Source organism: Cariama cristata, unplaced genomic scaffold (genome assembly GCF_000690535.1).
Source record: "Cariama cristata isolate BGI_N322 unplaced genomic scaffold, ASM69053v1 scaffold12542, whole genome shotgun sequence".
Taxonomy (NCBI): Eukaryota; Metazoa; Chordata; class Aves; order Cariamiformes; family Cariamidae; genus Cariama; species Cariama cristata.
Window position 1 is genome coordinate 72,480 of NW_009602299.1, and position 27,718 is coordinate 100,197.

At 41.8% G+C, this 27,718-nt stretch overlaps 1 protein-coding gene across 1 annotated transcript in view; it reads left to right on the plus strand.

The window, feature by feature from the left end:
- The window catches only part of LOC104157403 (coagulation factor XIII A chain-like), a 59,848-nt gene that overhangs the window by 20,675 nt on the left and 11,455 nt on the right, over positions 1–27,718 (plus strand). Inside the window, 8 exon segments of the mRNA XM_009694718.1 lie at positions 6,119–6,237; positions 11,766–11,873; positions 14,390–14,564; positions 18,256–18,394; positions 24,773–24,876; positions 25,657–25,745; positions 26,727–26,880; positions 27,459–27,718. Of these exon segments, the coding sequence (XP_009693020.1) occupies positions 6,119–6,237; positions 11,766–11,873; positions 14,390–14,564; positions 18,256–18,394; positions 24,773–24,876; positions 25,657–25,745; positions 26,727–26,880; positions 27,459–27,718 (1,148 nt within the window).

Sequence of the window (27,718 nt, forward strand, 5' to 3'; positions counted from 1 at the left end):
CAACCTGCTGTGGCATCACTGGTGATGCCTTCCTGCCACTACATGACATTTGCCATCATAAGTTTGCCTTTAGTGGGGAGTACTTACCAGCAACCCCGTCCTCTATGAGGAATAGAACATTTTGCAAATGAGCCTTTCTTTGTAACCCAGTGGACTGAAGAACAATTTATTTTTGTTAAGTCTCCCTGGATCCCAGGTAAAATCAGCCCTTATGCTGACAGAATTGTATTTTACCCAATGAACTCCATGTGTAGCTTTAAGAAGAGAGCAAGGAGAACCGGAGACGTTTGGCTCAGCCTTCTGACAGGCTGTAGCACTGTGTCTCAGCTTCCGACATTTGTAAGGCTCCAAGTCATACATATTGCTATGTATTTAGGTCACCAGCTAGCTTTAATATTCTCCCACCACCCTTCCTTCATCTTTCAATTTTTTTACCAGAGTATTTGCATCAAATAATCCCATATGAAACAAGGGCCATCCTATCGAGTGACGAGTAAGTTTAGCGTTATTAATAGAGTCCATTATTCAGCTGCCCTACTGTCAGTACCTCGAATGATTTGTGCTGAATTCATTACTTGCCCCTGGTCCAAGGGAATATAAGCGATGATTAGCTTATGCATTATTTAGGAAGATATATGTTAAGGCTGAGTAAAGCCGGGTTAGTTAAGCGGGAACAGGAGGCAAGGGCAGGACCCAAGGCCTCAGAACACTATGAGACTTCTGAAAGCAACATAGAGGTGGGTACCTTAGAGCAGCACGCTAAGAGTTTTGTCTGGGAGAGAAGGGAGAGTGTGTAACACAGAGAGAATCATTGCCAAAGGTATGACCCACTGGTGAGCAGACAAAACTACTGAAGGTCTGTGAAGGCATCATCAGCTTGTCACAGCTCCAGCTAGAGAGGTGTGATTCTCTACCCCAAGGTAGAGCATCCCTTGGCTTTAGTCCTGGGTATCGTAACAGCCAGTTTGCCAACCAGCACAGTGATGCTGCAGTGGCTCAGCACCTCTTTGGAAAAGGACAAACCTCAAAGAAAAATCTTCTTAAATTGCCTCAGGTGGCCTCATGACTAGCATACAAGTGGCTAGGGCTGCATGCAGCCCTAATGTGGAGAAAAAATGTGATGCAAGGGGCTTGGCTACCCCACTGTGATGTGACTGGGACCACACAGGCTGATTCAAGGTGCTAGTCAGGGGTTGGGAAGGGGAAAATCAATCCCTTCTTCGTACCTCCTTCCTCACCAGCCCTGTGTGCTGACTGATCCACCTCTGTTCATGGCACGTGGGTTGCTTTGCACTCCTCTGCCCTCCCTCCCTCACACCTGAGCTGAATGGGGCCAAAAACCAACACGACTAAAACCACAGCATGGGAACAAACCCGCAGGGAGCAGGACATGCAGCAGTTACCTCCAGGACCAGTCATTGGCAAGGCCAAGGGAAAGGCTCTGCTTCAGGGAAGCAGAAGAGAGTCTCCGGGCAGCAATGATGTGCTGTGTGCCCCCAGGCCCAGGGAAGGCAACTCGGGGTCACCCCTGGAGGACCACATTTTTGTCTCCAGCTTATGTGTTCAGGCTTGTCTCGATGACTTCAGGTCCTGTCCCTTGCTGACTGTTGTAGTTTTCATTTTCTGCATGTTTCATTTAGATTTGGATTTATTCTCATTTCTTGCCCCTGCTTTTACCCCTAGGTACTTTGGGCTAATTGGCTCCTATCTCTGCCTTTTCCCCCTTTCCTTATGATAGGAAACGAGGGACTGCTTCTCCACACTTTATCCCCTGGCTGGAAACAATTGTTCAGTGGAATGACAAAAGGGTATAAAAACTCAGGCAGTTAAAGTGCAGAGAAAACAATAGTTTGAAAATCTTCTAGACTTGTTTGCTAGGTTAATAGCTAAGCAAAAAAGTCTGAGTGAAAAGCCTCATTAAAAAGAGAGAAGGCTGATGCCAGGAATGAATGGGGATTGTTATAACAGGGAGCAGAGTACGGGCTCTGTCAGTGTCTAGCGCAGCTTTCCGACTCGTCATTTTGGAGAAACATCAATGTGTCGGAATGAGCTTTTCTTTAAGATGGTGGCATTTGCACCCTTTCTTATTACTCCTTTTCTCACTGTAGTTCAGTTTTGACATATCTTCCCAGCCAGGGATGTGGGTTTTTTTCTGCTATTTCAGAACAAGTTTGAATACTTTACCAGTCAAGCTACAGAGTACTTTGTTTCCAAAATCATCAGATGCTTTTATATGTTTTAGTCCCCTTAGCTACATTTAACGCTGATCACCAAGAATACTTTAAAGATGCAGATGCAGGGTCTGATCCTGCAAAATTATATACACCAGCCCCAAACATCTAGGAATTCAGGAAGCTAGTGGATTGAGATTTCAGATACTCAGGTGTAATTTGCATTACTTAATAAGCAAGGTAAAGCCTGTGAGGAGAGGCAACATCCTTTCTTCAGCCACCTGACATAGTTGGGAAAAACAGATGTGCTTTTGGGCATGCGGAGCCCTCTTCAGTTCTGAAACAGAAGATACAAATGGCAAGTAGTTAAGGATAACTTCTTGGAGTTTAAGGTAACCCTTAGCAGTATCAGACATGAAAGCAGAGAAGGGCTCCTTTGATCTGGATACTGTGAGCTCTCTCCAAGGAGATGGTGAGTCCCAGCAACTTTCGGCGGGGGGAACATTATCAGGAAAAGACCTTGTATTGACCTGTGTGGCTCTCTCAGGCGGAGATGCATAGTGTATCTGAGTAAGTTACAGACTCTATGGGCGGAGGTGTGTGTTTAATTCACCCAAGCCTCCTGCAAAGTGCATTATATTTAAGCAATTACATGTATTGCAGCTTTATTGAGTCAGTTGCACATTTCTTCTGCTTAAGTGTCCTAATAGAGTTTGAGGATTAGTAACATGAATTTGGACTCCTGTCAAGTGTTACCAGTCATCCAAATTTGGCCCAATAACATTTTCTTGTGTTTATAGCTAAATCTTAAATTTGATCTCTTGTATCATAGATTCCACATGGGTAAAATTCACACACAGCTGCATCCTTCTGCTACATTAATGTAGGCAAGGACTAGCAGTTGCAAGGCAGAGTACTGATCTTGGTGCTGGGTGGAGTGGCTTTTGTAGATAACTACATTTAGCTTTTGCAGCTCTGTGTTTCCCACACTGCTGTCTTCTTCCCAGCAAGAGCCCTGAGAGTTTTGTGGTTCCAGCGAGGCCCAGCCTTGCATTCCTGGATTCCCACGAGAGCACGTTGAAGGGAGTCTGGGTGCTCAGGGCAAGCCCACCGCCTCCACCTCCACCTGGTGCTGCTGGGCTCAGCGGTCATCATCCGCACGAAGAAATAGCATTTCAACGCCAGGCAGTTGCTGTGTTGGGGATGGGGTTCCCCCCATACTGGGTAGGGTCCTCTCATACTCATTCACCTTCCCAAATTGAAAGGGCTGCTCTGAACTCCTCACCTCTTTTACAAGGAGCCTCTGTTCAGTGCGGTTCCTCGCCTGCAGTACTGTCTTCATGTAAAGTGTATTTTTACCTTACCCATCTTCAGAGAAGCATAGAGGCTAATTTGCTTCTTTGTAGCATTGCTAGTGTCTTAGTAATTTCCCAGGGTAAAAGATGTGAGTAAAAAAAAACCCTAAACTGCTAGAGAAAAAGAACAAACAAACCCAACACATTTCTGTGGAATTCTTCTGTTTGTCAGATGTGAGCCTCCACTTGCACAAAATAATTAGGAGTTGTACTATGTAGAGCACTCTTAGCATCAAAGTAGTCACAAATGCCTCGTATTTTCTTCTAAACAGTCTCAAGGGTAGTGAAAGCTGTCAAAAATCAAAGCGGCTGGATTCTCTGTGAAACACAGAAGCCCTTTTTACTTTATCAAAACCCACAAATATTTTAAAATAATTGACAGAGAAGTTAATCAATTTTCATCTAATTTAGCAAAGATCACGGAGTCTCGGAAGAACATAAGCATCTCAGTTGATAACAACCAGATCAATATTGATATTTTTAATCCCTGAAAGAAAACAAGAGCTGTCAAGAAGGCACATGCACACACTCCACTGAATGCGTAACTGTTCAGAAGGTGTGAGTTCGTCTTCTTTAAATGTGTTCTCTGTACCATTTGTATGGCTGTGCTTTAATAAAACCCAAAGCTCAGTGAGAGAATGCATATAGTTGTTCAATCAGCAAATTGGGCAGATCCAGCCTAATGAAACAGAGCTTAGATGATCTGTAACATCTGCAACATTTTTAGTGGGATGTTATGCCGAACTTGTTTAGAGCTGGGAGTTGGACCTCAAAAAAGTCACGTAATATATAGTTTTGTAAATATGAGAGTCCTCGCTGGCATAAATGACTGCAGCTTTTTCATTCACTGTCAAGTTTTAATGCTTTCTTTCACCTGGGAACCTCTGAATATAATAAACCTATGATCTTCCGCTTTGTGCCTGGGTGCAGGTTGACTAGGTCATGAGTAGTGACAAGCCGGCAAAGAAACTTCTTGATGGCCCAGCCCTTAGAAGCCGTGTGAATACCACAACTGCGCCAAATGTGAGAGCAGGTCTCAGGCCTGCCTGCCTTAGGGAAAACCCGGTAAAACTTGCCATTTCTGTGTTTGCTTGGATTCGGACGTAGTTTGCAGAGCCTGTAGATCAACCCAGGCAAAAGCATAATGGCAAGCACGGATCTTCTCAAATGCGATAAAGGCTTCTTACATCTAATGCTTGCTTCCCTGTCATTCCTTGCACACCAATGTGGAGGTCCTTACGTTAAATACCTGTGCATAATCCCTTCTGTGTGTATAGACATAGAGATATAAATATATCTTCAGAGAAAACAAAACTTGCAGCAGGGTCAGGTGTGTAGACTGGAAAAACCCTTCACCTAGCTGAAGCCAGTGTGAGTTTTACCATTGATTTTTTTAGAGGGCTCAGATTTTAGCTTATTTTCAACCAAATTGCAGTTTTATGAGCAAATGAAGAAGCTTTTGAGGATGTTGTTTACAAGGAAGTACAAATCTGATTTGCATTTCACCAAAATACAACAAATCAATAGGCTTTTAAAAGTGAAATGATCCTCTAGTAATTTGTAGTGGGATACTGAAGAAATCCAGTGTAGCAGTAGTGAGTGGTAGTTTTGTACTTGCCCACATCAAACTATCAGAGGTTATTGCTTCCCTTTAATTTGCTACCTGGTACCACATTACTGACTTTCTCAAATTAATTAATTCCCATACTATTAATTGTTAAACTGTATCCCTTAGTCTCATAACACAAGCATTGGCACAGGAAAGAAATCCTCAACTATTCTAGCATCACCGAATCACAACCTGCTTCATACTTACCTGTAAATGTCTGAATAGTTTCATGTCATTCAGGGTTATTTATTAATATTAATAATGGGTTCTTTATGTGTGTGAATCATGTTTGCAGGGTGAGGATCCATGCATGTGCCCTTGATTTTTGATATAAGACCAATCTAGGATAAACCTTTTGTATCTGTTTTGCTAAAGATCTCTTCCAGTTACTTTCAGTTTTCACTTGGACACTTGAATTTCTTCTCATATTAGCTCGCCAGTCAAGCTACATGGGGGCAGGATACTCCAGTCAATAACTTACCTACAGAAAAAGCAATCAAACCCTTCTGTTAATACACTATAAAAACTGTATTCCATTTTTTTTAATGCACTACAGGTTTTTCTTTAGAGCTTTTGACTTGACCTGTTTTCCATTAACATTAATAAGTTTGAAATTGTTCTTTGATCTGTTTGTACAGATGCAGAATTGCGTCATGGTGCTCCAACATTTAAATTAGTGGTACACAGTAATTGTAAAATTCTTGATAGGATGTTATATTTTAATCATACTTTACAGATCCTGAGAAAACAGGCAGGAGTTGTCAGCATTTTTGCATCTTGCATGCTTTTAAGTTGTATATCGTATTCCTAACAGGGGTGACTACCTCTTTATTCTTGTACTCTGTTGAAGCAAGTAATGCTTTGTTTGATGGAAGAGGGTACTTTTTGTCAAAGATGACTGTATTATATGTTAAGAATTTTTATCTGTCCTATATGAAAAAGAAGCGACTGTGTTAACATTTATTTTCAATAAACTGATGCAGAGGATGCCGTGTATCTGGATGATGAGAAGGAAAGGGAAGAATACGTCCTGAATGATGTTGGTATTGTTTTCCATGGAAACATCAACGACATAAAATTAAGAAGCTGGAGTTACGGTCAGGTGAGCTATTTAGACCTTCTCTGGCTGCTCACAGTAAGACAGCAAGTGAGTTTAATTGACACCAGACTGTGGTTGAGACTGTGGGCTCTGGAGTGCATTATTGGTCTCTTCTTCAGAAAGACAAGGGGCATAATTTAAAAATTGTATGAAGTGGGTGTATGCCTAATCCAGAAAAGCAATGTTATAATAGCTAATATTTAAAGATCTTGGTTTAGGTGCGTATTTCAGATACTAAGAGGCTGCCTGTTGAAAGTTATGATCGTTAGCTGAGGTTTCCACAGTGCAGCCGTATTTCTGCTGCTATGTTGGTGCTGCTTCAGGATCAAAGTGATTTGGTGAAAGAGTAGAGAGATATTTTTTTTTAATTTTTCAGCAACAGATTGTATTGCTTTTTGACTCTTCCTTTTAGTTTTAGCAGTTTGGTGGAAATAATTCTGATCTTCTTGGGGGTCAGCTTGTCACAAAGGGGGACAAACTGGGATTTAATCCCAGAGTTTTAAATTTCCTCACCGCAGTGACAAAGGAGGGAACCTCTCCCTTTGTTGCCTGGACTTGACAACATCAGTATCCAGTGGCCTCTTGCAGACTGGGGGACCCCCCTGCCCCCCACCACCCCCGCCAGGCTGGTATGCAGTATTGGTGTGCATTCAATAACATCAGACTTATTGCTTGCCTATTTTACCTCAATGTGTTTGTAAGCATTAACTAGCCTGAAAAATCCCTATGGGATGAAAGAGTTAAGTTGTTGTGTAAGAACGGCGAAAAAAGCATTAAAGAGCAGAATCCAAACGAGCAAAACTAACCCTAGCTGTCACTCAGCGGGGCTCCAATGGACAGTTATTGGACATGGTGAACTCTGCCCATCTCACCTCCTGGATTTTCAGAACAACACAATTAAGAAAGTATTGAAGTATTTCCTCAATGTTATGGTGAAGGATCCATTCAGTTTTTGTGGCATCTCTCCAGTGCAGCCTTGCAGAAGGGGCCTTGCTTTGCTCTCTTTCCTTCAGCTAAAGAAAATCTCAAAGCTTGAGCTGGATGGATTTCCAGTGTGCTTGCCCTGGAGAGCTCTTTGAACTCACATCTCTCTTGTTTCCTTATTTGAGGGCACAATTTCATCTTTTTTCCTGCAGCAGCATTGCCTTAGGGAGTTCCTGCCTCTGCACCATTCCTTTGGTTGTGTCAGTGCTGTTGTTTGCGGGGTCTGACTGTCATCCTGACTGAGATAAAAATAACCTTTAAATAAGATGTCGGGGGGGAGGGGGAGCAATTCCAGAAGCTGATGGTGTCTCTCATATGAGAGATGTGGAACCATATCCTGAGGCCAAAGCTGGGTGTGCATTTAAGTTGACCAAAAATGCCCCCTCCTGGCCCTTCCTTCCCCCTGCAAGTGCTTGTGCAGCCTTGCAGTGAATCAGACTGGAGAGCTGATCTAGCTGAATAAGCATCTCCTTGATTTTTTTCCCCGCTCCGGCTTATTTTTCAGGCTCACTCTCTTCCCAGATTTGGGATTTGCTCCATGACAGACGTAAGGGGGAGGGAGAGAGGAGAATGAGTGGCTGGAGGTAGAAGGTGCTGCTTAAACCAGCTGCTAGATTTATGTCCTAAGATGCTAAATTTATGGCCTATGGTGGCTTGGCCTGAGATGCTTATATTCTGCAATTCTGGCACCTTCCTGACACAAACATCAGCCTCCCTTGAGAAACTGCGTTATTTATTTGGTTTTGCTAGGAGGTAGTTCTGTCTGGGAGGTTAGGGCTGTTCCACAGCCCTTTGTCATGTACTTCCATTCCTGTGTTGTCTGAAATGGGAGGACCTGATTTCCACACTGTGCTGTGGTGCACCTTTTGCTATCACTTGCCCATGTGAAAAAGGAGTGTGGCAGATGCACCTAAGGGGGCACAAGCCAACAGTTTTAATGGAATCGATCATTTTGTAAGGGTGTAACAAAGACCTCAAATTGCAAAGCAATGGTGAAATATTCTTCTAGTTCCCTCACTTTCAGTGAGATGGAGGACATGATGTTCCTGATCTTACCGTGACAATTTCTAACCATTAAAAACATGCGTCTCCCTCATTTTCAACAATCCTGGATGTTAAGAATAAGAGCATTGACTGAGTACTCACTATGAGTGAGTAAAAGCACTAACAGCAAGGCCTCTATTATGCAAGTATGCATTTTGTATTTATGATGTTGCCCTGTACAACAATGTAAGTAAAAAGTATAAGACCACATACAGTCATAGAGGTAGAAGGTCATATGCAAAAACACAGATAAACTTGTGCATGGTAATATTCTTAGGCTAAAACAATGACAGCTGGAAGTTTTAACTCAGATTGTAAATTAGAAAGGGACATACAGTTCAAAACTAGGTTACTAGTGGGAGATGATTCTCACAGCTGCTGTCTTTAATGAGCAGCATCAACATGAGAGAAGGAAAGGCAAGAAAAATGGACCAAGGAAGAAAAAACAACAGACCAGTTGAAACATGGCTGTAATGAATGAGGATGGAGGTGCTCCTTGTAACATGACTGTGATTCCTTTCTTCTAAGAAAGTGTAAATAACCAGTCACTCAGAAAATTGGACTCAGTGATCTTAAAGGTCCTTTCCAACCTAAACAATTCTATGATTCTAAAAGCCCACAGGGGATTCAGGGGAAATTTGGCTTTGGAACAAATCTAGGTACATATGAATTCTCTAGCTGAGAAATGTCAGAAGTTGAATGCTACATTGATCATATAATGTTGGGGGTTTTGTGAGAAAAATAAAATAAAACAGGTTGGCATAGAGCTCTTGTTGCCATCACGAGTTGCCTCCTGTCCACACATAGAGCTGCATTAGCTTTACAGCCCAATGTGCAAAAGTAATTTTATGACACGTGCATTTGGCCAGATCAGACCATAGGCAACGCGATATCAGATCTGCCTGCAACTGACTGTGAGAAATGCAGCCCTATTCCAACCAGTGCAAAAGGTGATACAGCCCCTCTTACTTTGATTTAAATGGAAGGTCATCTATAGAAACAGGTTAGCATGAAAGAGGATGCCCACTGAAGTCCAGCCCAACTAAAATGCATTGCTCTGTAACACAGTGCACGCCTGTGTGCAGACAGAACCCTTTTGCCTGTGTGTTTTCTCATGCCTTGTTTTCCACCTGCAGTCTTTCTCAGGTGGCTCTGCTAAAGTTCCTTGGGTTTGAATTTGGTTTATTTCCATTTCAGCTTGTGTTGAGCAGGCAGTGCCTGTGCCGGGCCCAAGTTCACTCACCTGCCCTGGCTGCCTACTGCTGCTCTGGTTCCTCTGACATTTCACGGGTGTTCAGCCTTGCAAGTGCTATGTTTCTATTCCACTTCCCTCTAGAGAGCGTTTTCATGCCAAGAGTGGGAGCAAGAAACATTTTGTTTGATTTAATGTTTTTAAAGCCCTGGAGAGTGAAGAAGGACAAGACTGGCTTTAGAGTTAAGGTTACTCTGCATCCTACAGTACTGCAACAGCAGCTAGACTTTACAGCTTGTCCTATTTCTTCTCCTGTTAATCCAGTTATTTCACAAACATTCATATCATTTTGTAAATGCTAAGGTGGAAGGCAACAACCCTGATAGCAATGTCTTTCCTCTTTATTCTTTCTGTGTATGCTGGCAAGATTGACAGTGTCTCATAAACTGTAGATGAGAAAGATTTAATTTGCAGGGTAAACTTCTTATTGATTTAACTCAGGTCTTAGGCACTGCTGATGACTTGAAGTGCAGAAAGTAGATTTTAATCCTGGTGAAAGTGATAAATCATTGGGCTAGACCAGAAGAAAAGTGAACTTGAAGCAGGAAGGACAGCTATGTGGGCCTAGAGTTTACATTGTCTGTTGTGAGGATTCTCCCAAGATTATTTACATCACATATCAGTGGAGTGGACTGGAGAGTTTACCGTGCAATTATTCAGCTTCCCAGGGATGATACAATATTAGGAGTAGGTCCCTAGGAAACACTGATCCCTCTTTCCCTGTTTGCCCAAACACCATGAATTCAATTTTTCTCAGACTATAAGGTGCTACTCACTAGTGAACATGTGCTCCAGAGAAAGAAATTCAGTGCAGGTGTGGGTGATGATGAGACGTGTGCTGCCTTGGAGGACGTTTGCTGAAAAGGATCCATACAGCAGTGGTACCCTGAGCCACGGGAGCCAGGCAGGCTCGAGGCAGAGGCAAAGAAAAAGACTTTCCTTGGTCAGGAAATGGCTGAGAGTAGTGAAACACAGTGGTGCCTCCACTTTCTTGGCTTATGCCAGAGCTCAGATGCTGCCTGGGATGCCACCTTCATCCCTCACATCTTCCCTGCACCATCAGCATCAGTCTTGACTCTTCAAGGCTTCCTTTTCAGTTTTCTGACCCCACTCTTCCTTCTCCTCTGCCTCTCCCTGTGCTGCTAAAGCAGCAGCTTGGTCTTGGCACTTTCTCACTTTCTTCAGAAGGCAAAACTCAGATCGTCCTTATCTGCCAAGCAGCCCTAAGCCAGGCTGGAGACGGTTGCAAAATCAGTCCAGCTCTAGTAGCAGCATGAAAGCAAAAATCCTGTTAGCGTGAATCATATCTTTAAGGATGCAAGCGTAGAACATAAAACATAACACAGCAAGAGGACGAACTCCGTGGAGTTTCTATCAATCACAGCCTTGAATGTTAATAGAGGATTGTGTATCTAGAAGATATTTGTTTTATTAATGTGCATTTCCCTGTCTCCTACCATTTTCCAGAGGACAGAGGTATTTTCCCTTGCTATGCAGTTTCTCCTAAGGAAAATGAAATACATTGCAGGGCAAGTTCTGTGACAAATGGTTTCTGGTCTATTTAGGCACCTCTGCCCTCAATTCATTCTTGTGCTTGTTCATGCTGGATCGAAGAAACTGTACCTTTTCACTCTATTTTTGCAGAAGACTACTTTAGGTCACTTGGTATTTTTGATGTCTAAGTTTCGTAAAGTAGGATTAATCTTTATAATCAGCTTTTGGCTTGTCAATTTTAAACAGATCTAAAAATCAATTTTAAAATGTTAATGTTTTCATGTTAACTCTGGCAAACCACTTATTGTTCAACTTCCCAGCATTGCATTGGCTATGTCAGAGAAGTCCTGAAATCAACAGGTCTGAAATCTGTGAAGGACATGAAGTCCTTCACGAGCAGACTAGCTTCTTGTAGTTATTATTATAATATCTTCCTGTTATATACTTGTTAGCAGTTAAAATTTTATGTCCTGTCAGAAAGGCTGTGTTGTCATTTCAACCTTCTGGAAACTGGACTGAGATTGAATTGAAAATTACGGTTGCTTTTCCCTCACAGCCTCCTACATTTTTTTGCCATACATGGGCAATTATTCTAGAAGAAAACTGTATTTTTAAACACAGAAATTTGACTTGACCAGTTAATTTTGAAGCTGATCAGCTATTATAACAACAATGAAAAATAACCTTGCCTTTACTTTCCAGAATAAAAAGTGACTCAATTTTCCCTCTGTTTCCCTCTTTATTTTCTTTTATCTAGTTTGAAGAAAACATTCTGGATGCTTGCCTGTTCCTGATGGACAAGGCAGAACTGGAGCTCTCTGGGCGCGGAAACCCAATCAAAATCTGCCGTGTTGCCTCTGCAGTGGTATGTAATGGATACCTAATATGTGTCAGAAGTGACTCGTAAATCAAAGCCAGGCTGATTTAACTGGCCCTCGTGCCCCGATGAGCTCACTCCAACAGGTACCAGATCAATTGTCCATTCTGACCTCTAGGGTCTGACGTTTTATTTTGCTCCACTAAAGGTGAAATACTTGTGTCAGCTCATCGCCTTTTCCTGAGAATGGTACCTGACTGGTAGGACAGACATTGCACTCCAGGCATGATAGCATTTCTTGTGACACTGTTCTCACTTTCTGGTAGCTGAGATAATTGAGAAAGCTATTTCTGCCATGGAGAGTAAGGCAGCATGATGGGTGGAATTTGGGATGGGGAACTGAGAGACTTTATGTGGACTCCAGCACTAACCTCAACAGAGTCTTAGGACACTGCAGTGGTGGGTGTTACTGTGTCTGATTTTTAAGCCCCGAATGCCCTTGTCAGGCTGAGAACATTTATGTGTGCCTCCTTGGCCCCAGAAGAAAACACTGGGAGAGCTTTCCTCTTAAACATGAGGTCCACAAAACTTACCACACTCAGAAAGGAAGTACCTAAAATAACCAGAAGCAAAGAGTAAGGAGAAGATTTTCCACATCTCCGTTCTTTCCAGCTGCTAGGCACCAGGAGTCATACTGTGGGTGCAAGAGTAGCCACATCCCTTATATTTAAAATGGAAGACTCATCCATGATGTGGAAGGCAGAGACTGAGTCCTCTGCCCTGCCTTATAGAGATCTGAACTGATGCCTTCTGCTTTCCAGAATAATACTCTAGTCATTGAGCTAGCGTGATTAGATGTTCTCCCAAGTCAGCTACTAAAATAGACCATCCACAAAACACAGCTGCTGGAGATGGATGATCCCTTAACCCACTTGTTACAGCATTTGCCCAGGCTTTAAGAGAATGAACTCTTTGTCTTAGATGAGATTGAAATGGGATCTCCAGCCTCTCAGTGCCACATGCTGAATCTTACATGGCATCATGTTAAATAGAATAGCTTCAGCAAGAGGTATTGAGAACACCCTCACTTCTCTTTTTCTCTTTTAACCTTTTGGTTAGTTCTTTCACCCCAGGCATTAGAAATATGGCTTCAGACCTTCAGATAGAAGCAAAAATTGAATGTAGTTCCCTCATCACTGGGCTAGTAGATGTAAAGTGTCCCTCGTGCAGGGACCGTGGAAGCCCTAAGGGCAGAATAGCGCAAAGTTTATGAACCCAAAGAGGGCTTGGATATTACTTAGGTTTTGAGCCACTCAACCATTTTAAGCAGGTGGGAAAGTTCATCACTGGAAATCCAGGAGTCAATGGACTTTAGGTCTAATCTGCAGGACTAGGCCATAGCTGGGTTGGAGTTTTTGACCATCTGAAATCTGGACCTCAGTAAGAAGTAGCCAAGAGATGTTGAAGTCCCATCTGTGTTCCTTACCCTCATTCTTGCTCAAGTTGAAATGCTCAAGCTGAGCTTGTCTGAGGAGGTGTTCCTATGCTGGGATCCTTCTGAGGCTTCCTGACCTTGGAGAGAAGGTAGAGTCAACGCCCTTCTTCCTCGCTTTACAGCCAGAGGAGAACCTGAAGATCAACACACTGCCCTGTCCTTGAGGTGCCTCTTTTCTTGGCATGTTTCCCACAACGGCGAGATGGGCACAACCCCTTAGCCCTTTGGTTATGACTCAATGCTTATCTTTATTCAGTCCTAGGGTTCACAGGAAGTCGATTTTCTAATTATAAAACAGTAGTTAATCCAGCCAAAAGCTTTTAAATGAGGATTGTGATTTATTTGACTGGTGTGTAGCTGTTCCACATTAGCATAATTAGAAGGTACAGAGCGAATGAGCTTTTTGCACAGCCTCAACTGGTTTGGTTCAAATTGCAGCTAGGAGATGTATTGCTCATTAATGTCTATCAGTATAGCCATTAGTCAGCAGAACTCCTTGCTTTGTATAATCTTACCAGGGAAAACTTACACAGCAAATTCCTTCTTGTTTTCATGTGTACTGGACCGAATAAATTAGTTTCTACTCTAAAAATAACAGTGGATTTGTTCTCCTCTCAATCCGCTGTAAATCAGGAGTGACTTTATTAAAATCTCTGGGCTGGTATGGACAGAAAAACAGGTGATATTAGGAAAGAATCCAGCTTAATATTTCTGAGGCTTGTTTATCAGTGTATAACTGATCATGTGCAGTAAAAATACATGGCAGTAAGCATGTTTAATGTTAATAAAAGTTACTAAACTGGCAATATGGATCCTCAGTGTGATTTAATTTCACCATTATTTTTAAGTGTCTGACCTTCATTCAAAATTGTTCAGTGATGAAGAATCCGTGGCCCTTAGCAAGACTGTTCTATTTGTCTCCTACCTGCATAATTAAATATTTCTGTCTTACTTCTAGCCTAAACTTGGCTATACTCCGTCTCTCTCATCCTATCTTTGTCTGCGGGGTTAAAGAGCTCTTTATTATTCAGCCTCTGACATCCCTAAGGCTTGTTTCCTTTGTCTTCAGATCAACTCCAAGGATGATAGTGGTGTGATTGCTGGATCCTGGGACAATACATACACTTACGGTGTTGCACCTTCAGCCTGGACGGGAAGCGTGGACATTCTTTTGGAGTATTACAGTTCTAAGCAACCTGTGCGATATGGCCAGTGCTGGGTCTTTGCTGGTGTCTTCAACACATGTAGGTATCAGTGAGAAAAGCTCTATACTGCTATGTGTCTCTTGCATAACAGAGAGAGCTTTTAGGTTAAACTAGCTAAAACACTTTCCAATTCTGTGGTGTTCAGAAGTAAATAGCAGAGATACTTAAAAATACATGGCTAAAATAGATGGTCTTTAAATAAGCCTTTGGCATCTCCTTCAGTTCAGCTGCTCTTGCACATAAATCTGTTAACTATTTATTGGTTCAGTAAAACGTATTCAGTGACTCACGAGATTAAGTTTGGGAGCAAGAAAGTTAGTCTTTTGGCACAGTCCACATTTCTGTGAGGAAATCTGAGATGAACAGGGAGCTTGTTATCTAGACCTACAACATGAAACTTTTATCTAATATGGGATATGTGATGGCATTTCTGCTCCAGAAAGGCCAGATCTCACCTACTGAGGATTGTTCCTAACAAATTGAGGTGTGCTGTCCCAGCACTTGTCTACTGAGCACTGTTAACATTTTCTATGATGGAGTTTGTGAGCCAGAACAATGACGAAAATGCTGGCACTACAAAGTGCTAGACACACTTGCTCAAACTAGAGTTCCAATGTTGCAGTAAACAGGGTGTTGCAGGTTGTAAAACCCAGTAGAAAAAGTGTTGGACTGTTTTTTATTGACTTTCTGACATCATCTGCTAATACAATGGAACACACTGCAGCGTATTAGAAGTCAAGAAAGACTTTGGAAGTGTAAAAAATGTGCATTATGCAGATAGTGAGGACCACATATTGGAAGCAGTGCTTATGTCAAGTGCCAATGTAGAGCCAGTCAAGCAGTTCCTATGCTTATGGCACTGGCCAATAGAAGAAGCTGAACAGAAACTGAAAATGAGTGTCTTTCTTAAGCCTAGATGATCTTCCTTAGAAGCATTTACAACATATGCATTTAAGTATCAAGCTGGGGGAGACCAAATCAGGTTAGGACCAGGGGGACACAACGGGTATTTCTGCAGGCTTGGAGCCTACTCAGCATCAAGTACTTTTCAGCCACAGCCGAATGTCTAAGCTTTGGTCCTTGTAGTTAAGATGCAAAAAGGAAATTACAAGAAAACTCTCCATGGAACATTTCCCTTTTTCATCTGTCTCAGCACTGTCACATGTTGCTGTCTCAAGGAATCACATCATACTTCTCTTTACATTATACTTCTCTCAAAAATGAAGTATATTAATCACCCATCTTCTACAGCAAACATGGAAATTGAATAACTAATGACAAGTTACAAGACTGGTTCTTCACCCTCGGGCAGCCCTGGACATCTCTGCATTTTCACTTTATTTTTGCCTGTTCCATACATGTGTATTTAATTTTGTATGTAATTTTCCTCCAATCTGGATAATTGAATTTTGTAACTCATTTTTGTTACTTGAGGTAGATCGAAAGCTATTCGAAACAGTAAGGACCTCAGAAATAAAGGTGTCTTCTGACCACCTAGCCTTCTTCTCGCACACGCTTCTTACAGCTGTGGTGGGGGAACGCAGTTTCAGGTTTCTCTGCTTCTCTTTCATGCATCTGGAGAGGTTCCTGTTTTGATCTGGGGAGGTGCTGGCAGGTGCTCTGTCCTTTGACGCATGAAATTGTTCATTTTATTCCTGGTGCAGTGGGATAATGAGCAATCACCCGCATCCAAAGAACCTGAGAAACATCTACTTCCTTCACTGCCTGAGGTTGCCTGTATTTGATGCTCCTCAGCCTCTGCACAATGCAATGGGTTTGAAAAGGTTCTTGCAAATGTCTGCTATGGATGCAATTCCTCGCAGTGGCTTCCACGGGGCACTTTGTCTTTGTCCGTTGCCTCATCTGGATTTCTGTAGATCACAGACAGACACACACCCCAGTTCTCCCACCTTCCCCCTGCACTGACCCTGAATCACCACCATGCAGTATTTTTCCTGTACACCACTGTGAAACTGGGGTGACCCAGCAGAGGCCTGGAGCCTTCTGTGTTAAATGGAGAGGTATATTTATCTGGGGCAAAACTAGACTCGGTTTGCTGACTAAGTTAGTCAAGTCAGAGACCTGGCACTTTGTACTGCTGCAAGGATTGCTGAAGTATAAAGTTCGTTGAATATTATGAAATGGAAATGTTGTCCAGTGACTGATCTGATAAGTAGCCACTGACACGTCCAGCTGCTGACCACGGCCCAGAAAGGACAGCAAAGATCCGAACAGACATGTGCAACTGAAAGGGTTGTTTTGATCTGATTTTGAGTCTTTCTCAGCTGCCAGTGTTTTATCATTGTGACCAGTCCAGATTTCCAAGGTTACTATATTGTACACTCTGGATAGTCATCCGTTAAAAATGCTAAAATGTTCTGAAAAATGGTCATTAATCTTGAAATTGTCAGACAAATTATTTTCAATGAGCTCTGATGGCTCATGGGCTGGAAGCCTGGGAGGGCACTTGAATTAAGTTTAATCAATAGATACATATGGTATTGGATGCATCCAGGTAATTTGTCACCCAGGAACTTGAAATGAATGCACAGCACTACACTTTATTGGGAGTCACAGTAGTGACACTCATGAATATACAAAACCCAGCAGTAGCAGCAAGGGTTGTTCAACATTGCAGCATTAAAACTATTTTTAAACACAGTTTTCAATAAAAATGTTTTCTCTTTCCAAAAAACTCCTCCTCTGTTTTCTGCAAAACTATGTTGGCTCATAAATTGGAAAACAGGAAATTTTTTGGCTGAGAGACAAAATATTTCATCTGGAGAAGCTGAGATGATGTGCCACCCTGCAGCCCCACTCCCCCCTTGGGGCCATGCTCCATGCCTATTTATCAGCCAAAGGGCGCCACAAACACAGAAGCCTAATGATGCACTACTGCACTTCAGACATAGCTGTAGCATTTCCACATTTCCCAAATTTACCACTTGTCAAATGGGGAGAAGAGTCATCGATGCTACATTGTGATGGTTTGAGATTTAGGGGTGGGGGCTTTTTTTTTTTTCTTTGATCCTCCTTTTGAGATCCTTTATGGGAAGGGACTATTGAGTCCAAAATAGTGTTACCTAGCAATCAATACAAATTATGTAATTCATTTTTTTCAGACTCTCTGACATTTCACTTGCAAAAAAGCTTTTCCGCCTTGTCAGCAATAATTTTCTGCTTTATTCTTTGTGTTCTCCAGATCCATTCTGACGGCAGGTGTCAAACAGGAAAACTTCAAATCAACCAAAAGGAGATACTTTCTATTAATGTTCTTTTTATCACAGTCTCATGAGTCTCCTGGGTTACTGACACTAGGAGACCTAATGTATTTTGCATTTCTTGTAAGCTCAAACTTCTTTTTCTTTATACCACATTTGGTCATGTGGTTGGCCAATTGCACTCAGATTTGCCCTGAAAAGTTAAGTGTGGTCACTATGCAAGACTGTTCAAAAACTATTGATAATCAGCTGCTTAGGTCATAACCATTGTACCATTATATATCTTGAATGCTCATCATTTTGGGACTAAATAAAATATTTAACATATTCTACATAAAGATAGATAGGAGGAATTATTTGGGTTGATTTGACTGAGTTTTCCCATTTCATTCTAGTTATTAATAGTTTCTTTCATTCTAGTTATTAATAGTTTCTTTTCTCGCATCCTGTCATCCTTGAGCACAGTCTTCATATATGTCCTCCTCATCACACTTCTTTCTTTCCCACAGTTCTGAGGTGTTTGGGGATACCTGCAAGACTCGTTACCAACTATTCTTCTGCCCATGATAACAACGCCAATTTACAGTTGGACTTCTTTCTGGATGACGAAGGGAAAGTGGACACCAAAATTACAAAAGACTCTGTCTGGTGAGTTCTCTGGGTAAATGCTTTTAACGTGTCAACAATTTAAGTAGTAAAAAAAACATGACAGCAATGCTTGTGGTTTATTTATTTCTCTGTGCATTAGAGAACACTGCTAGCTTATGTAAAAGAGAATGAATGGATTGTTAGTAGGCTGGCTAACATGAAGCGCTTGTCATGTAAAGACACAAACCCTAGGGGATCCCGCTACTAATGTTACTTACAGCACACATTTAAACACACTGGAGGAGAGCTGGAATGGGCTTGTGCTTCTTAGGACCAGGCCATTTCTGAAAATGGAAAGAGGTAGGACGGACACTTTCATCAGTCTGGAGCTAAGCTCGAAGAGTTATCTCAATATCTATGGAAAAGCACACTTCTTGTTCCACTTCTGCCCAGTTCTCATATTTGTAGGCTGGTTTTACATTGTGTACATGCCATCACTGTTGCAAACAGGTACTTTCCAAAATAAATCCAGTTCCGCTGAAAAAGAAACAAGCCAAGATATCATACAAATTACTGAAACGCTATCGCCAGATGTATAAAAAACAAACTCCCTAAGAAGAAGAAATGGAGTCTACGTATTCTTTTGGAGAAGGTAGTCCTCTAACTTGCTCCTTGAACTCTTACTGTCTTCTATCTGACAGGAGGAGTTTAGCATATATTGATTATATGCTCTGTTCTGTAGAAATTGTGTGGGTTATTCGGCCTCAGGCCTCTCCTCCTCAGAGTGAAGCAGTGAATGTGACCTCTATATTCCTATATTCAGGAGATACTTGTCCTATTAAGTGTTCATATACCTGATTTGTGTCAATGATATCTTCAACTCATCAGGATAGCTGCTCATCAGCATGTTTCATTAATAACTTAATCTCTGGAAGTCTTTGTATTAAAACTGTAGCAACCCATTCTGTGGTGGAGGAAACGACTGAACCTGTTGTTGTAACCTTTTTTATGTGAATTCCATAATCTGTTACCAAGAGGGAATCTAAGGAAAACAATTAGGTTCATTTGCATCTGAAGCTTGTATGACAGCATCACAGAATAGTTGAGACTGGAAGGGACCCCTGGAAGTCATCCAACTCCACTGCTCAGAGCAGGGTTAGCTAAAGCAGGTTGCTCACGGCTGTGTCCAGTTGGGTTTTGAATATCTCCAAGGATGGACACTCCACAACCTCTCTGGGAAAATTGTGCCAGTGCTCAACCATTCTCACAGTAAAAAAGTGTTTCCTAATGTTCAGACAGAATTTTCCTGTGTTTCAATTTCTGCCCATTGCTTCTTGTCTTGTCGCTAGGGGACACTGAGAAGAGTCTGGCTCTGCCTTCTTCCCCCTAGCTCCCTAAGCAGGCATTTATACATGTGGATAAGATCCTATTGAGCCTTCCCATCTACAGGCTGAACAGTCCCAGCTTTCTTAGCCTCTCCTCGTGTACAGCCATTCCTTCCAGTTTTCTATATCAATAAACTTGCTGAGAGTGTAGTAGATTTCACCATCCGGGTCATTAATGAAGATGTGAAACAGAATTGGACCCTGTATTGACCCCTGGAGTACACAACTAGTGACTAGGCTCCAGCTGGAGTTCACACCACTGATCACAACCCTCCTATCCCAGGAGTTCATCCAGTTTTCAGTACACCTTACTGTCCACTTAGCTAGTCTATACTTCAATCGTTTGTCTGTGAGGATATTCTGGGAGATGATGCTAAAGTCAAAAGAGAAACCAAGCCCCATACACTGGTCTCCCCCTCTTCACTCAGTCATTCATTTCATCAGAGAAGGCTATCAGGTTGGTCAGGCACAGCTGACCCCTTGTAAATCCATGCTGACTTCTTCCTGTGACCTTGTCCTGAATATATTTGGAAATGTTTTCCAGAAGAATTAGCTCTAGAACCTTCTCAGGGATCAAGGTGAGGCTGACAAGTCTGTAGTTCCTTGGATATTCCTTCTTCTCTTTTTTGAAGAAAGGAGCAATATTTGCTTTCTTCCAGTCCTCAGGAACCTCCCCCAATCACCATGATCTTTTGAAGATAGGTATGAGTGACGTTACAGTGACATTGGCCAGCTGCTTCAGCACTTCTGGATCCATTGGATCCGTTGGACTTCTGTGTGTCCAGTTTGTTTAAATATTCTCCAACTTGTTCCTCCTCTACAGATGGTAAATTTTTGTTACTCTAAACTTCCATGCTGGTCTCAGGGGCTGTGATTCCTGAGGGCAAATGTTAGCAGTAAAAACCAAAGCAAAGGCGACATTGAATGCTTCAGCCTTTTCTTAGTCCTTTGTCACCAGGTCCCCTGCGCCATTCAGCAGCAGATCCACCTTTTACGTAGTCTTCCTTTTGATACTGATATGCTTGCCCTTCTAACTGCTTTTCACATCCCTTGACATACTCTGTTTGATCTGGGATTTGGCTTTCCTAAACCTGTCCCTGCATGCTCAGACAGTGTCTCTGTATGCCTCCTGGTCACCTGTCCCCGCTTCCACCTCTTGTGCATTGCACTTTTTTTTTTACGTTTGAGTTTAATTTGGACCACCTTGTTCACCATGCTGGCCTTGTGCCACTTTTGAATGATTTTCTGCACATGGAGATGGACCTTTCTTAAACTTGGAGGAGGTGACCCTTGAAAAGCAACCAGCTCTCCTGGACCCATCTTCTATCCAAAACTGCTTTCCATGGGATTCTTCCAAGCAGGACCTTAAACAGGCCAAAGTCTACTCTCCTGAAGCCCAGGGCTGTGGTCCTATTTGCCTTGTTGCCTCCTGTTAGGATCTTTGGGGGTTCCCAGTTTGCTAAGTTGCATCTGGTCTATGTGATAGCAGGACCTCAGTACATCTCATGGAGCTGGTCCTTCTACGGCTCACAGAGCTGTAAAGGAACAGTCACTCTTCTGAAACCTCCTCTGCCTATAAATGATGTGAAAAAAGTCCTAATGATTGGTCACCTCACTGCTCAGTCCATGTACACGCTGTAATGGATCATTGCCAAGCTTCGGACTTTTCACTGTCTCATCTCTTCTCCTCTTCTCCTAACCTGATCTGTGAAACACCTGTCACCCACTTTTGAGATTTCCTTTTACTTTCCTACCTCTCATTTTCCCAGCTGTTTCCCAAGGCTTCTTAAGTCAGTCCTGGTTTTTTCCATGCTTTTGGGACAGGGCTAGATCATCCAAAATCATCCTTGCTCTGCTGAAATCGATATGCAACTTCACACTAGCATTTCATCCTCCCATCCTACATTTGCTTTTCTTTGGGTTGATTACTTTTTGAACTGCCTTGTTTTATCCTCCTGGTGCATTTATTAGTACATAGTGCACATAACCCTTTGGGCATGACTTAATATATTACACACATCTTTTCATTTCTCCTCTATGTCCTTTCTCTTCATTACTCTGTAACACTCCATGGTGGCCCACATGCCGACTTTAAATGGCTTGTGTCTTAACCTTCATTTTATTTTTAACATCTCTTTTATTTCTTTTCTTTTTTTTTTTAAGAGGACAAACTCAAGGTATTTATAATGATTTTTTTAATGTATTTCTCACTTTTATTTATAATCTCCTGAAAACTGGAAGCAAAGCTCTTTTTCTTTATTAATATATCATTTCTATTGCCTTGTACTGCTGGAACCAATCTGTCTTTAAGTTTTAAATACTCTCAGACTTCAGGGATACTTGGAGCCAGGATTTTTAGTCCAATCAATCTCTGAGTGTGGGGCTCCCTCTGAATGTTATCTGACATTTATTTATTTTTATTAAAGATCATCTTCTCCCTCAGGATAGGAAACAACGACAACAACAAAACACATATACAAAATTACACAGACTTTGCAAAAAGTTATTTTTATAAAACTGGCTGGATTTGGGCCCATCAGTACTGCCTCTGTCCCCTTACTTTGTTCTCCTTGTCTTTCTTAATGATGATATAAAGACACTTAAAGAATATTTCTCTTGGATGGGAATCAAGACTCACTCCTACTGTGAGGTACAAGCCGACCGACGTCTGTACCTCAGCAGAAACTTGCTTGAAGTCACCTGTCCCCATGGGGGTTCATCCATGTCTAGGCCTGTGGAGAAAGACCTTCCGAGATCTCTGCTCTCCCGCTCACTTCCAGATCACTTTTCTCTAATTTCTCAATGTTATCAGTGCATCTCTCAACCCCAATGCCTGAGTTTATTAGCTAATGAAAGGGTAGCAGCTGTTTCCGGCATGTGCCTGTCTCATAAGCAATACAAAGTACCCTTCTTAAATTGTCTTCCAGGCATAAAACCTACCTAGCCATCTTTTATTAATTTCCCCATTGCTTTGTTTAGCCTATTCGTAATTATCTCTGTAAATATTTAATGGTCATTACATTGATCTGTATAGCCTAGCCATTCTTGCTTTCTTTAAAGTCTCAGGCTTGCTGTAGAATACAAGAACTACAAAACCAGTTTAACAAACTATGGCTGCGGAGTCAGCTCCTCAGCTGTTCTCACTTCTACCAGAGAGAAGTTTCTGCTACATTTTGGAGAGGCAAATGTTCCCTTTATCCTCCTTTCATTAATCTTATGCACTTTACAAGCAACATCATTCCATCCATTCATATTCAGTGTCGTTAAGTGTATTTGTTATTTGCATGGCAGCAGACTTAAAGAAATAGCCGTCCTGTTGTACCCAACACTACATCAATAGAAACCAGTAAGAAAGGTCCTGTCCCCTAGGATGAATAGAGAAAAAAATATAGAAAAAAATGCATTACTTAATTATGGAAGTGAAGCAGAGCTGCCATTTTCCACACTGTTATCCCCCCCTTGGTTTTATCATCCTTCCCTCCTGCCTGCTCTTCAGGTTCTTCTTTTGCAGAACACAAAGCCAATGACACATCTGAGTTTGATTCAAAGTGAATCCCATCCAGTGAAGGCTTCAGAGCAGGAATTGTCTCTCTCACACATTGGCATAACAGTTTTCAAAAACCCACCTACCACAAAGTGTGTCCCCATTCTCCGGTAGCCCTCAGCAAAGCTCTGGAGCATGATTCAGCATTGACTGCTCTCAGAAGCATCAAAAATTCTCCGTGTGTGCGTCATTTTCCTTGAATAATTCCTTCTTCTGTAGTGCTGCTTCATTAACTCTCCTAACTGACAAGTTTTACCCTGATCCAAGCTTTCATTTCTACTTTGAAATGTCTTGTTAGACAAGCCTCAGATCCTTCCGACTCTGCTCCATGGCTGGTTTTCACCTATTATTAATGAAATGGTCAGAGTTTAACAATCCCCATTTTGGTTGCTAATATCGTTGCGTGTACTAGGGACTGTATCAGCAGCTACACAGATGTAATTTTATTCATATCTGCTGTAGGATATGTGTAATTTGCAAGCAAAATTGCCCCTTTCTCTACTCCTTCCTTCTTTTATTTTTTGCAGTAATGAAATTCAAACACTTTGCTGGCTTTACTGCGAGGTCCTCTTCCTAGATTGTAATTTTTTCTTGCTTGTCCTCTCCCTTGAGTGCTGGTAGCATTGCAAAAAGTTACAAGATCCGTCTCTTTTCTGCACGTCTTTCTTTGAAACACTCTGGGCAGACTGTGATGGTGCTGTTGTGTTTTTTTTCTTTTCCTGAGCATCCAGCCAAGTGAGGGCGTTTCAGCTCTGAGTGCCTAGATGAACCACTCTCAGAAATTCACCTTTCAGCATACTGTCCTGGGCCCTAAAGGCAAGACTTGGCCCACAGTGGTTGTCGGTGAGTTTTAGGGAAAGCTGTATGTTGTAGAAGATCTGACCTCCCTCATTGGCATGACACACTAGGAAGACCTTATAAGGCATCCACAGTGAGGATAGTCTTATAAAGCTTATGCAGAATGTTTTTCTCAACCAACATGGAAAACAGCTAAGCATGTTTGCTTTGAGCTATGAAAACAAATCTATACACTGTATATTATGGAGCTGATCCTGGAATCTCTGCAGAAGAGGTGCCAAAGCTTCAGCCTTAGTAGTTATAAAGCAGACCATGCTTAAATGACTTGAAGAAGATTCAAAGCTTGCTTTAGCAGGCAGACTGAAGTGGAAGTGTCTGGCTGGAAAGGGATTGTAGTCTGTGTAGCTCTTCATATACCCCAACAGTCTCCAAGCACTAGAAAGTTTTCTGAGACGTTTGCATTCAGAACACATTAGAAGAAGCGAAAAGCTTCTTCATCTTGCAGTCAAGAAACTACAGTGAAGGATTGTAGCCTTCATGTTTTAACAGGTAGGTGCCAAACTTTTGGTCTCTAAAAAGAGCCAACTTTTTCACCCCTAAATTGGCAAATGTTGTTATTGAAGCAATGGCAGGACATAAATACACAGGGGTTTTTTGGTCTGTATACTTCTTTTCAAGAATGTAATATTCTGCTCCCATCTCTTGTCTAAGGAACTATCATTGCTGGAATGAAGCTTGGATGAGCAGGCCTGATCTTCCTGTTGGTTTTGGAGGTTGGCAGGTTGTTGATGGGACACCCCAAGAAACCAGTGATGGTAATATTGCTTGAAGTCCTCCTTAGGTCTTTTTCCAACATTTGGGTTTTTTGTGGAAACAATGAGCTGATGATAGCTGAGCCAATGGCGCCATATGGCCGGTGACAACTTCTTGCACCAGCTAACCACACTCACCTATGCTCAGGGCCTTCTCCTGATTTGTTTTGAGCTCTAAAATAAATCTGTCCTTGTTATAACACTGCTCATGATACATATGCACAAAATCCTGCATGAGAAGGGCCCTGCTTGGTACAAAAGAGATGTAGTCCTGTTGCCAAAAGATGGCATCTAAAATTTTAGAGAACCTATACAGGAGCCTGATCAAATTATTTCTCCTTCATTTTATGTCTGCAGCCCTTACTAAACTTCCTAACCAGGCAGTAGGTGGGAGAGAAAAAGTGAAAAGCTAGTGCTATTTCTTCCCAGTCCTTAATTTTCCAGTTCTTAAAAGATGCTTTTAGCAATTTGCTATCAGGTCTTTCTCAGTCTGTGGTATAACTGAGCCCTCCTAAAATTATCTGCTTTAACCAAAACCAGCTGTAGTTGTGTTTCAAGCACTTGGGCTTTATGCTGCCATTAAGGTGCCGAATCATTAGGTTGTTTCAGGCTTCAGTCTGTGTTGTTAGAGGTCTGGTAACAGAAATTAAACTTTTCACTTCTTGGTCAGGAGTTCCTGTAAACTACCGAAAGAGTTCACCAAACCCCACAAATTATTTTTCTTTGAGAAAATATAACATTCTGACTTTTTTTTAATTAATTTTATCTCTCTTCTCCCCATAGGTATGTACAGGTGCGGCCCAGCCTCAGTTCAAGCCATTAAACATGGTCATGTTTGCTTCCAATTTGATGCTCCTTTTGTCTATGCTGAGGTACATACCTGAAAATTTTTAGTGCATTGAGTGATATCAGTGGGACCATAGGTGAGACAGAAGATAGGGATCCACTGCAATTTATGGATTGAGACATTACTTCACATATACTCCATGTCAAAGAAAAAATCTCATAATTATATTTTGATGTGCAGGTCAGTAGGTGTGATATGGCTCTAATGAATGACAGAGTTTTCTCTAATCTCTTCTCACTGGTGTAATAGGCAGAAAAAGCTACTCTGGCTCCGATGAAACTTCAGGCTGTGGTCATTTATCCTTCCCAGATTCCAGCTATGCTGGCAAATGAGTCACTAACTCTAGTTGCTCATCTTCATCCCTTGCTAGCTGTTACCTCCTTCTCAGGCTTGCCACTGAAGCTGCTTATGTTAGGGCTCCGTTGCTTATTTCAGTCAAAATGGACCGGTAATTTTAAAGAAGTCTTTACTCACCACATTCCTTTTGGCTGCAATGGGTCAAGGAGGGCTCACATGAGTGGTTTGGCCCATCTGAGAAAGAAATATCTCCATGAGGAGTGAAAGAGGGGCCTGGTCTGTAGTTTTAACCTCTTGCACCACCAGAGCTGGTGTGCCCAGAATTGCAGCAGCTGTAAAGCAAGCCTCTCTCTAATTTACTTGTATATAGCTTAGGACAGAAGACAATAAAGATATTTTATCTATGAAGCATTCCCCTCTCTATGGTCTAAAGCTTTTTGGTGCAAGAAATGTGTAATCATGCTCCCCAAGTCCGAACAGTATCTCTGTAGCCTCCTCAAGTTTACACTGTCTGTTGTTCTGGAGCTCCAAAGAGTAAAATGCATCTAGTCATTATTGTAACATATGACTAATTTTAAACATGGGACTTCAATGCGAGTAATTAGTGGGACTTCAAGTCAATGTGTCATTATTTTGAGGGGAGATAGGCTGGCTTCCCTTCCTCTCTCTACTTCCACGTATCTCAATCCCTTTTCATTTAATTTTATAGGTGAATAGTGATATTGTTTACTCAAGAAGGGAGAAAAATGGAACCCAAGTGATAGAAAAAATTGACAGAACCCATATTGGGCAGTTGATTGTGACCAAGGAAGTTGGGGGTGATGGAATGATGGAGATTACTGAGGAGTACAAGTTCCAAGAAGGTAATCTGAAATGGGGTGGGACCATACCTATGTAGATTTACCCCAGTTAGATCTTGGATGTTGGATTTACAAACGTCTGGCGCTGAAGGAGTCTCATGAAAAGCTGCCAAGGTGCCCTCTGGAACTCTTTATTTGTAACTCCATCTGAGAAACACTGCAGATACCTTGATGAGAGCACAAACTTTGCTACTCAGAAATGCATTGGACTGAGTAAACTGTAGTGAAAACAAAGGGTAATCATGGAGTAACTCAAAGCATTCAAAATAATTAAAGGTTTTCTATACAGCTGTTTAGACATTTCTTACTCAGGTCAGATGTTTGCACAGAGTAAATGAGCGTAGCTCCATTAATATCAATTAAGCTACATCAATTTATCTGATATGTCTTCAATCTTTAACACCAACTCACTTGGAAACTGTGAAGTTGTCCTGATATTAACTTTACCACAGGAAGGTTCACTGTCCTCATCTATTAAGTTCAGCTACCACAAACTATGGAAGATGCACCCTTGTGATCAGTAAGTGGGCTAATGCAGTACCCCTGTTTCTTTTCTAAATTTGATTTTCATTCATTTCTAGGCTCAGAGGAGGAGAGACTGGCTCTTGAGACTGCTGTGATGTATGGCGTTAAAAAGCAAACTACCCAAGATACCATGTATCAACCACAAACGGATGTTGACATGGACTTCCAAGTGCAAAAGGCAGTCCTTGGCAGTGACTTTAAAGTCACTATAACTTTCAGGAACAAAAGTCGCAACTATTACACTGCTACTACCTACCTTTCAGGCAACATAGTGTTTTATACAGGAGTCACAAAAAATGAATTCAAGAAACACTCT